The 12,100-nt window shown below is 39.5% G+C and overlaps 1 protein-coding gene across 1 annotated transcript; it reads left to right on the top strand.

The window, feature by feature from the left end:
• Positions 1 to 738: 738 nt before the first annotated feature.
• CLEC3A (C-type lectin domain family 3 member A) lies at positions 739 to 7,910 on the top strand. Its single transcript, XM_009915581.2, has 3 exons — positions 739 to 953; positions 3,082 to 3,162; positions 6,306 to 7,910. The coding sequence occupies exons 1-3, from the start codon at positions 770 to 772 to the stop codon at positions 6,695 to 6,697; spliced, it is 657 nt and encodes a 218-aa protein (XP_009913883.2). The 5' UTR covers positions 739 to 769; the 3' UTR covers positions 6,698 to 7,910.
• The last annotated feature ends 4,190 nt before the right edge of the window (positions 7,911 to 12,100 follow it).

Here is a 12,100-nt window from a genome sequence, read left to right as displayed (position 1 = left end):
AAGGGCAAATGGAAGAGATCCAAATGCAGAGAGCTCTCCAGAGACCAGAGAGACACTGTCCTACTTCAAGCATCTTGTGCTTTACTCTTCCTCTGACCATGTAGTCAGGACTTGGGAACCTTTAGAAGAGTATCACTATCTTTCGTTCTCCTGACTAGACCCTGCTGATAGCACATACTGTTCTTAATCAGAAATGCAGTCGTATCTATTAGGCATTTATTAACTATTAATAAAATAATAAATGCACATCTTGCATAATGTCATCTCAATGTATATAGACTCTGTGTGTGTGTAGCTGCAGTGTTTGCATTTACTGAGGGGGTGACATTCTTTTTTTGTTTCAGTGTAAATAAGATGATGACCATTATCATGACTTAACCAGCTCGGGACAGAGCCGTGCTAGGTGAGCCTGTTACATTTGTAGAAATCTTTTGGCTACCCCTCCTTGAGGCTGGCATTGCACAATGTGTTTTTGAGCATCCATCTTCTTTTCCATACATTTTGGCTTCAAAGTTAAAGCAGGAGATATGGCACTTACTAGTGGCAATTGGTGCACTGTTCAGTGCTGGTCCAGCCTCTGTAAAAGCAACCTGTCCCAGCTAAACTCAAAATGGAAATAGGAATTTCAGATGAGATGTGAGAACAAGGGAGTGCCTTATGCTACAGCCAGCTTAAGTTTTAAACACATTTCGTAAGCAAGGAGTACAGCCAACCCTATCACTACACTTTTATAAAACTGACCTCAGTCAGTCCCTACTGAGATGTGTCTATGTCACTTGCTCTTGTAGCTGCTAAACAAGAAACTTCAAGAGATTCTCTTAAGTTTTTTAAGAGAGACATGGCACAAACTGGACTTACGATTTTTCTACTCATAAGCATACTACTGCTGGATCAGACCATCAGCCAGGCTTCCAAATTCAAAGCCAGGAAGCACAGCAAACGTAGAGTGAAAGGTACTGGGGTTTAACTGGGAGGAGGGATAGAAGCTTATAGACTACACAAGTTTACTATGTACTTAAATAACATTGCATGAACCAGAAACTAACATTAAACAAATGCTTATTGACAAAGGACATTTGAGTCTCTATTATATCCACCTGTAAAAGATTTTTATGTGAGTTAGCAAAGCCAAGGTGCCAGAATGAGTTATGGAAATAGAGCTGTATAACAGTTGTAAATATTTTGCTCTGTTATGCCTATTCGTCTCTGTCAACATTATTTAGGACTCACAGGTACAGCTGAGCAAGGACTCTGGCCGATCACTCTTAGTTACATAGTTAGATTGACTAAGATTAGAAGAATGGAAATTTATGTACATATGGTGGAAAAGAGCAGAATAAAACATTCAGTCTCCCAAGAGCTATTGTTCAGAGTTTTGTACCATTTCCTAATTTTAACAGAATGTCTGTCTAATATTTGTGGAATACTGCTTTACCGGTGTGAAAAGTACTGTGAAATGGCAAGTCAAACTAATGAAAAAGAATTAGCAGAAAAAGATGAAGCGTAAATTCCCAGAGCAAAGCTTACAGAGCAAATACAAAACCGCTGAATGTTGTTTGGAAATGTCTGTGTATTTAATTTAAAGACTTATTTCTAATAAAAGAGGGTATGATGGAGGTTACACTAATGGCAAATATTTAAATTCCTAGTCAATGAAAAAAACGCAGCTTTGATAAAGCCATTGTACAACATGATTACACTGCTCTGGAGCTATACAGTTATATATATATATATACTGCCTTCACCTTTTGAATCTCTGTGGTTTAAGCTTGGTGTCTTAACGACAGGCTGCTCATACATTTGTTTTGCCAGCACATTTGTCTGTCAACCTTCCAGTAATAACTTTTGAACCTGAAAACAATTTGGCAGAAGAATGGAGTTCCTGAGGATAAGTTTCCCAATATTTTATGGAGGGGGGAAAAAAAAAAAATCTGCATTAGTGTCCCACTATGAAAAGGTTGCACCAGGAGCTCCGCTTGTTCTCTTTTTTGCCTCCAGGAAGCAGAGGAACACGGAGGGGCTCTTGTGAACTGGGGCTGGCAGGGAGTAACATGGATTGGGGAACTGGGAGTCCTGCCTTGGGGAACAAGGGAGTCATGAAGGATAGCTGGGGTTATCCCCACAGGCAGTAGGGAATATGGAGAAGAGATGAGCTTTCTGGGGTGCTGCTGCAGGATTAGGTGATGTAACACAAATCTGTAGGAACTGTGGTTCTGTTAGTTCTGCTACGTGTGAAAGAACTTGTTTATTCCTCATGTTCATTACTGTGGCTTCTGAAGGTCTGGTTACTGCTGCAGTCAAATTGTCATCTTGTGCAATGGAAACATGCCTGCTAGCTGTTTGATGGTGATGGAATATGATAATGATTAAGTAAAAAGAATGGAAAAGAGGACATGAAAATGGAGTTATGTGCAAATCAGCTTCTTTTCTTGTCCCACCATCTTCTTGGTGCTTTTGCAAGTGCTACAAAAGGTGATTCAGCCTGAATTTGTGTGACTGAAGTCACCAGGCCCTCTCTGTACTGATAGAGAGAGGAAGGCTCCTCTTGGGGAGGGAAATTGCAGCTCAGCAAGCTTGTCTGCATTCAGACTGTGAAATTGGATTATATTAGTTGTTCCTCACTGTGTTAAAACAAGAGTTGTGTGAAACTTTCATGCTCACAGAAAGAACATTTCTTTGAATAAACACAACTTGTGTCCTGCTATTATTTGTATGTCATATATATACACCATGGTGTACAGGTTCAAAAGTAAATAAGCAAGTTTTGCTGTAAATTAGATACTGGCATGCAAAATAATGATTAGCTGCAACAATCCATGGTTTTCAAACAGTTACTAGGATACAGTCCAACTGAAAATGAGATTCAAACTATGAGGGTGAAAGGTAAAGGTGCATTCCACCTGTTTTTTTAGAGGAACCCTACAGGAGTCCTTTCATTAAGGAAAAATCTTTAAAAGAAATCAAAACATATCTCAGCAATGCAGAAACCCATGATATTTTGAACCAGCTTTTAACATATAATTTTTAAAATATATTTGTGTGTGTGTATCTGTTCATTTCTCTATATTTCTTTTATTCAAGAAAAAGATGACCTAAAGACCCAGATTGACAAATTGTGGCAAGAAGTAAATGCTCTGAAAGAAATGCAAGCACTTCAGACAGGTAAAGCAGCTTACACTCGTCAATGGCTTCCAAAAGTTATCCCTGCCTTTCCTCTCTTCTTCACACCCATCCTTTTCTTTAATGGGGATTTGTGACTGAGAAATAAAACACCTTAAGGGCATGGTATGCCATAGCTGTAATGGTGAGAGCAGTGTTGAAGGAAGCATTCAAGTAAAATCAAGTCTGAACTAATGGCGTACAAGTGACAATTCTTCACTAGGAGCAAGAACTAATCTGGAGCAAGAACTACTTTTGTCTTTGCTATGCACAACCCCAAGCTGTGATTTTTAGGTATAATCAAAGGCAACACGATGAGGGTTGCTGGGTTTCAGAGTTTAGGTTGGAGGGTCAATGAGTTAGGTCCCCAGCTTTGATATGAACAGGGGCTCACAAGGCAAAAATATTCATGGAAAAGGTTGAGAATATCCCAAAAGGAAGGTAAAAGGACTGAGCCTTTTTAAACGGTGCAGTTCGTGACATTCAAATGTGAATGTTGCCATGAAACTTCAAAGTAATACCCAGTGTGAGTTCAGAAATATCCTGTATCAAATGTGCAGAGTCCTTTAAGTATTTAAATAGCCAGATGGAAATTTCCAAACAAAACAAGAAGGGTAAATACCCATGCACCAACTAGACAGTTGTGCTTTTTCACAGTTGTTGACACAAAACTTGGCATTTAAACATGTACAAGAGGACACTACAGAGGAAATTACATCATTCACATGAAACAGAACATATTTTCCTTCGGCATGGTAATATCTGGGTTGCCCTGTTTTACATCTCAGGTTACATAGAGCTTTTTGAGCTTTACAAAATATTTTTATTTTAAATTTCTTATAAGAAGACTTTAGAGGTTTCTTAAAAGAGGGAGCCTGTGCTAGACAAGTAACTCTTGTTTAAAAGTAATTCTTGTATTGCTTCCAGAAGGAGCTTGAGAGTAATCATGCACTGGCTTAGAAAAGAAACCAGAGCTGGGAGATTTTCTATCCTCAAAACTTATTCTAAGCTATATTCTAAATTCAGAACCCACACTGTTCAACTGGATTCTAAATTTGGCAAAAAGAGATCTATCACCCCTCTAGCTCTGACTGCATTTATTAATGACCTTGTGATACTTGAAAAAGGAGCTGCTTTTTTAGCTTATGGACATTTCCAAGACACACATTACAATCTGATTTCTTCTTTTGCTTGAATTTCCTAGGTCTCCTTTCTACATACCACGAAATGTTGCTACATGCCTTTTAGCAGCACATACTTTCTCCCTAAAGAGGACCAGTCTCCACCATTACTGCAGCATTGTTGAAATAGATAAGGTCTCTCTGACCTTTCCCACGAATATAAATTTGTTAAAGAATTTAACATTTAGCAAATATATTCATTACTTTTCTTTGGCCATTAGCAGTTGGAAAGGTTAAAATTTGAAGGATAAGCCCTAATATAAAATGATGACCCTGAAAATGCAGCTAAGGAATGCAATGAATACTACAACTGGAAATACTTAAAAACTGAAACATACAGTATATGGTCCAAAGTGGATTTCCATATCCTGTTGATCAGATACATAATTACTTTTTTTACAAGAACAGATGACAGGAATTAGAAACAGATTATAGAAAACATCAGGACAGAAGATGTTCATATTGTTTCACGATAATATTTCTAATATAAGTACAAGATGAGTTTAAGCAATAAATGAAATAATCTGGAAGTAGTCCCATGCAGGATTCTAAAAATAATTGTTACAGGAGTTTATTAAAGGCCTTTGCTACCTTCTGCAGCCGAGAAGGAACACTCCTTCATGGAGAGTTCTCTTCTTGCAAGTATTTTCCTTAGGAGAATCAGTTTTTCACATATCTGTATTAGGAGAGCTGGAAAGCAAATTTTAAGGAGTCACTCCTGCAAGCCTGCCCACACAGACCTTGGACTGGAAGAACTCTGACAGCACTTCTGCAAGGCAATTCCAGTTACAGAGCATATGCCAAATTAATGTTCTAGTATATTTGGACTTTACATCAAGACTTCCCTGGTACGTTCCAGTAGAACTAAAAGCAAACAGATTTATAAATGCAAATGTTTAGATTACTTAACTCAGATTGTCATGCAAGCTCAGTAATAAGTGTACACTTTTTGAAAGTCTTTATAGATTGAAGGCACTTTATCTCATTCGAATTTAGAGTTTGAAGGGATAGACTTTTCTGGAAAGACCACAAATTAAGAACTGAAGAGGTGAATGTGTACTCTTCTGCAGGTGAAAATATACTTTTATCAAGCATCCAGACAGAGATTTGTGTTATAAATTTCAAAACAATATTTTTCACGTGAGCAGGACACATTTAAAATAGCACTTTTCTGTCCTGCCTTTGTTTGCTAGGAACTAGGCTTAGTTAATTCATAAAACTTTACTTCTCTTTGGCACTTAAACATCATAAACATGAAAAGACCTTTAGATCTCTCTCTCTCTACTACGAAGCCAAGTATAGATTTCCTGATGACCAACTCGCATCTGCCAACAATACAAACATCCATACCTCATCCATTCCACCAGTTTTAAGACTGATGAAATAAGGTAAAAATGTGTGAAGGCAGGACTATTTGCTAAAAGGTGATGTAAGATACACTGACAACAGGCCTGGCTTATATTTTAGCGTTCTGAAACAGCAAAATAAAAAAAATCCTTGAGAGAATTACATTGCTGGAGGGAATCTGGGGCTCAAGATCATGCCTGAGGTTTATCAGCATAAACACAGGAAAGAATCTCCAAAGCACTTCATGGTGTTAATATCACAGCTATGTCTAGCCTTCCTTTTCTCTGGAGCAGCTGTAAGAGCATGCTCTGCTTCTGGCCATCTCTTGTAGTCCTAGGTGCTTTGCAGAGTGCCTGTGAGCAGTCTGTTCAGATTCTCCAAAGGCACGCCAACATGCTGGCTGCATACAAGGTCCTATGGGAACAGGATGAATAGCAGGGAAGTCTGAACCTACTGCTACTTTCAGGCCCACTCTGTGGAGGCAAGACCCTTTCACTTGCTGAGGGACTTGTCTGCTTAATTCCCAACATACCTTTAGAAGATTACCATTTTAGGAAACATTATTCAAAGCTATAGCCCAAGCTTTTACTGAACATGCAAACCAATATCTATTCACAGTTTGTCTTCGTGGGACAAAGGCCCATAAGAAGTGCTACCTTGTATCAGAAGGCACCAAACATTTTCATGAAGCCAACGAAGACTGCATAGCCAAGGGAGGGACACTGGCTATCCCAAGGAATAATGATGAAACAAACACTCTTCGAGATTATGGCAAGAAAAGTATGCCTAGAGTGTCTGAGTTTTGGTTGGGTGTCAATGACATGATAAATGAAGGGAAATTTGTTGATGTCAATGGCATGGCTCTACAGTACTTCAACTGGGATCGCGCCCAACCAAATGGGGGGAAGCGTGAAAACTGTGTCTTTTTTTCTCAGTCGTCACAAGGCAAGTGGGTGGATGAAGTCTGTCGTACTGCCAAAAGATATATTTGTGAATTTCTGATCCCATAATTACATACACAAATGACCATGACTATGTTTTGGGTTATTAACACGCAGTTTTGCTTGTTAGTAACCCTTCCCACTTAGACAGTGGTGAGTTAAAAATATCCATCTCCTGCATTGTACTCACTCTTTCCTGAAACAGAAGTTTTCTCTATTAATTTATTTTCTATTCAGATGCTAAAAATGTTATGTTTAGTGAGTGCTCTCATTATGTACAGGAATATATTGTAAGTTTGACCTACATTGTTTCATATTTTGGCATGTTATTTCAGCCTGATGTTCGGGTTGCCGGAATTCACCTCCTATTTCTTTACTTTGTATCTCTACAGTAGGATAGTATTGAACTCAGAATTCTAGTGAATTTATTGAAAGTTTACAAAAGATTGCTGTATTGTGACATGTGCCAATATGAGGTGTAGGGATCCTTTCAGTTCCAGTGCTTAAGAGGGACTTTGGGATTATGTAAGTTCCTGTGAAAAATGGCCATCATCCTTACAGAATTTAACAGGATGGACCTGTGACCAAGAGTTTTACCTATGGGTTAAGAAAGCCAAATAAAACAGAAAAATCTGACGTTAATTTTTGAACTACATGGAGTTAAAAGTGATAAACTGCTAGAAAATGGAGGAAGTAGCTGTTCTAAAACATGTTAGTCTAAACACGTTTGCTTCTAAACATCTCAATTATGGTTAAATATTTGATGTCATTTGGAACATTCCTGTAGAAGAAACCAGCCTGAGACTAGATCATACCTCTACTATGTAACGCCTTAAGATGTGCAAAAGCCTTCTCTCCTGCAGGATCAGAGAGAGGCTTTGTAATTCAGACAGTAACACTGCCTGAAAGCACAAGCAGAGAGGAAGGATCCCCTTCCTGGGCACAACATCACGGCTCATTCACCTCTTTCCACACGGCCTGCAGCACACCTGATTGGCACAAAAGAGTGGGCCCAAACCACAGCTCATTTAGCCACATGCAAATTTTCCCGATTTAACTCCTGACATTTGAAAATGAAGTAAAATGCGCTGGTTATTTTTTGCTGTTCTTAACCTCACAATAGAGATTTGCCTTCATGTTATAAATAGCAGTTTCTCTCTTGCGTAAAGGAATTTCATTTAGATATTTAAATATATTGCTGCTTGGAGGCTAATTCCTACTTTTTATCTTTTAGTTGTGCAAGATTTTCTTAAATTATGCAATAAATTTATGATTACTGGTATTTAATTGTAGTATTGTTTTTGACAGCTTATGCTTCCATGTGAAGGCCATTCTTTGCTAGGACTTTTCTTGAGGATTCAAAAGGGGTGCCATCTTCGGGCACATTATACTATACTTTTAATTTTTACTAGTGTACCTACATGCCACAGGACAAAATTTGGATCCCTGCTTGCCCAAGTTCTGTATGAGATGCAACTGTTCAATGCACAACTGTAATGTGTTGTACTTAATTTCATTTTCCAACACTTAATGTTTTTGTAAAATTGGCCTGATTCTGAATTCTCTCACTTAGCTCCTGAGTTAAAATAAAGGGGCAAAATGTTCCCAAATATCTCCAATTTTCTTTCAAAATCTACCAACCTTTGCTAAGGTTGGGATCAATACTCCTTTTGCCTACATTTTAATATGATTAAAAGTCTGTAGTAATTTTGTATGGCTTCTTTACCTCTGGCTTATCTGAAATAGGTCAGTATCTCAGCATATCTCTACAGCTACAGTCAAACTGAAAACTCACCACAAATTCCAGAACTTGTTTACCTTTGAGAAGTTTATAAATTTATGTCCTATTCAATCTATTTCAGCCAAGCTTCTAAAGTTGTACACAGGATTTGAAACCATTTATAGATAGTATTGATGGACGTTTATCAACCAGTGGATACAGACACCAGAGACAAAAATAACTACTTGTTTAGTAGTGATTTACTGCACAGAGACAAAACCCACCAAACAGAAATCAGTAATCAATTTGAAGATTTCCAGCAGAATGCTTAGTTAAGAAATAACAAAGGGACATAAAGTAAACAGGAAAAATTATGGAGGAAAACTTAGGTGGATAGAGTTGGAGAGGTGATGGCAGGAAGATAAACTCCTCCAGAAATGCCTGCAATGGAAGCAATACAGACAGAAAACAAAGTGGAAACACAGCAGGGAGACAAACCATCCTGTCAAATTAACCGCCGCTATCTTTCCTCTCAATGACTGAATGTGCCTGAGCGAAGTGAGCTCAGAGTGAGGATGAGTATTTGCTGCCTGGTGGGCCTGCTCCGACCTGCTGCTGCACCAGTTCTTGTCTCCCGAACCTTTGCTCCCTACTTTTCCTCTCTCCTGTTAAACATGGTATTGCCCATCTTTTCCATTCAAGCAGATTAGTCTCCCTTCTCTACACCTGCCTCCCACAATTTGTTTCTGAAATCCTCTGAGGTCTCCCAGTGTCGTTTTCCCTTCAAATTCCAACTCTGGGTTCCTCATCTCTGCAAAAGTCACACAAAACTGTGCACCAGGGACTCCCACTCCCCAGTACATGCATGTACAACTGGCAAAATGGATGTAAGAGCCAGAGGTTCATATGCAGCTGGGGTATTTTGCTCTGCAAACGGGTGCTGTATCATGGAGCCAGCAGTCACTTAGTGATTTTCCATTTGCACACTGGATAGTCATCACGATTCAGCTGGGAATTGCTTGAGCGACTGGGAATTCAGCAGGACACATGATAGCAACTTTTATAGACATTACTGCAAAACCAACAACAGAAAAAGCTCCAACACTCACACCTAGTGGTATAACAGGAAAATGCAGAGTTTACAAAGTTTGAAGTGGCACTTAAATGAGATTGCTGTAATAAATACTGCTTCTAGCTGCTTGCTAAAGGAAAAAGGTCCAATGTAACGTGTCCAAACATGTACTAGCATCTTTGCAAGAAAATAGAAAATAAATTTTTTTGAAAGACTTTATACTAATTTTCAAAAGTGTTTAACATTGAGCTGCTAAACCTACATTCTTTTTAATTTTTGTGACAAATACTAGCAAATTTTCATTTTAGGCAGAAAAAAAGAGGTTGGTTTTTTGGTTTTTTTTAATTCAAACTGTTTCATGGACTCTATCTTGACAGACCAAGCAGTCATTGCGATAAAAACCTCAGGAATGGTGCCCTGAATATATGATATGATAACATAAAAACCCCTAGAACCACTCCTTGCATTGCAGCCTCACAACAGGTTAAGTAACGTGATTTTTCTCCCCACTTATTTCATACTTATATTTGTCCTCCCACCTTGCATCTGATGTGTCCATGGATTTCCCTTCTCCTTTGTCTCACCCCAAGGGAGGTCTCATTCTTCCACCTTCCTACGCTAAAGGAACACAAAGCTGGCCATGGGCACCTAAGTGAGCGAGTTCCCTCCCCAGCCTTTTTGACTCGATAACAGAAGATGTTCACAGTCAAGTTACCATACAGGGTGCATATGGTTAGGTCACCATTCTCTGTTCCATCCCTAGGCAACTCATCTCTTATTAGAGCAAGACGTTGTCCCTTGCAGTGTTCACATCTTGCTGCTTCTGCCTTGCTATGTGTTGTAGTAGTAATTTGTTTCTAGCATAAGAGCTGGTAGTTACAAGAGGTTGTCAGAAAGAGAAACTCTTTCATCCTGTTCGTTACATGCGATACACATCCAGTATCATTTGGTCTGGGTTCAGCTGTACTACATCTCACAGGATTTTCAACAAATCAGCTTCCTTCCTTCCTCTCTCTTTTTGACCACCTCAGCCCTGCCTGTGTGCATTGAACCAGGCTGATCTTCATCTTAGTAAGCCTGCTGACACTGCCTGCCAGCAAGGGAAGAGTCTGAGGCAGAAGAAAGACTGCCAGCACCAAAGTCCAGCTCAGAGCTTAGCTGTACTACCCTCCCTGGTCTGCTCCTGAAGGGAAAGGTCTGATATTAGCCAAGAGATCCTCAGGAGCATCTCCCAAGCTTTTCAAAGTGCACAGCAGAGCCTAAGGCTTGCTGATTTGCCCCTGACCTTCATTAGAAGGCTTAGTGGCGAGTATAAAGCTCAAAGTAGAGGATTTTGGAATGGAAGGAAGTTACAATTCAAAGCCAGGCCCAGACCTGGCCTTACACACAAGAATATAAGCACAGTACTTTTATTTACTGGTATTTTCACCTTTTTCACTCTTGAATTTTACTCCATCTATTTATTTTTCTCCATATGTTATTTTCCATAGTCTTCATGCATACACATTAACCCCCTGGGAAGGAAAATTTTCTAGGAGCATTGAAGTTTGCTTCTGTAGCCAGGTCTATAATTGAAAATACTTTAAAAATCTATTCTTGATTACTCACCCTAGTACCAGTACAAAATTCAACCTTGTTAAACTCCTTCCATCCATCAGCAACATCCTAGTATCTTGTGGGCCACTCTATTTCTGAGGCACTGATGTTGTCCCAGTAAGCTCAGACCAGTTATGAAGTCACCTGTGCTATGTCACAGGGGCATATGCTTTGTCTGAATCATGCACTGCAACTGCCTAAACCTGAGTAACTACTGAAGGACAACAATTGTATCCACGAACAACATGAAACAACCTCAGAAAGCCTACCTTTGAATAGCAGCAAGACAAATTCTCCCACAGGAACAAAGGACCTCAGCTGGAACCTCTGCTCATATGTAAGCTCAACCTAAGCTTGTTAGCATACATCAAGTACCCATCCCCACTTGAATGCCTGGGTTGCAGGGAAAAGTTCTCAGCTGTGCTTGAAGCACAGGTTGTCTGATAGATTAATGTGTGCTGTGGATTTCAGCAGCAGCAGCTTTAAAAATGGAAAACAGTCAAATGTTTACTAACTAAAACTAACTGGAAAACCATTAAAATGTTGGGAAATTGTTTCAAATTTCAGCTTTCTTTGTCTTAATCTCCAATTTAAGCCTTCTTCTGGGATTCAGCCAGCTCTACAGACCACAGAGATGGCTGCGCTATCGGGAAAGCTGTGTTCCTTCTACTGTAGGGGTGTTTATAAAAGGAGAAAGTCCTCTTGTACCAGACTCCAAGATAGGGGTTTGGAGGATGTAATCCCAGATAAAATTTCTGCATCCCAGCTGGAAGCATCTCTCTCTGCTCAGGAGACAAGGCATATGTGTACCTAGGTGAGCTCAAAGCCTTCAGCAGGAGCTGGATTAGCCCACTGGGAGCAGAAGGCTTGTGAGCACAGGACACAGATGGGGGTTACATGCACAGGCACCACCTGTATACAAAAAGCCTGTTTACTTGCATCACAGGCAGGTATCTTCCTGCCTTGCAACCTCTCTGAGGAGAAATGTGCTATGCAGAACAAAAGTACTATAGGGGGTTTGCTGTGCCTCAGTTGAACTGCACAAGAATTTTCTCATTAGTACAAGCCTTGTCCCTCCACCTTT

This window comes from Haliaeetus albicilla, chromosome 10 (assembly GCF_947461875.1).
Source record: "Haliaeetus albicilla chromosome 10, bHalAlb1.1, whole genome shotgun sequence".
Lineage (NCBI taxonomy): Eukaryota > Metazoa > Chordata > Aves > Accipitriformes > Accipitridae > Haliaeetus > Haliaeetus albicilla.
This window is presented reverse-complemented; position numbering and strand designations above follow the sequence as displayed.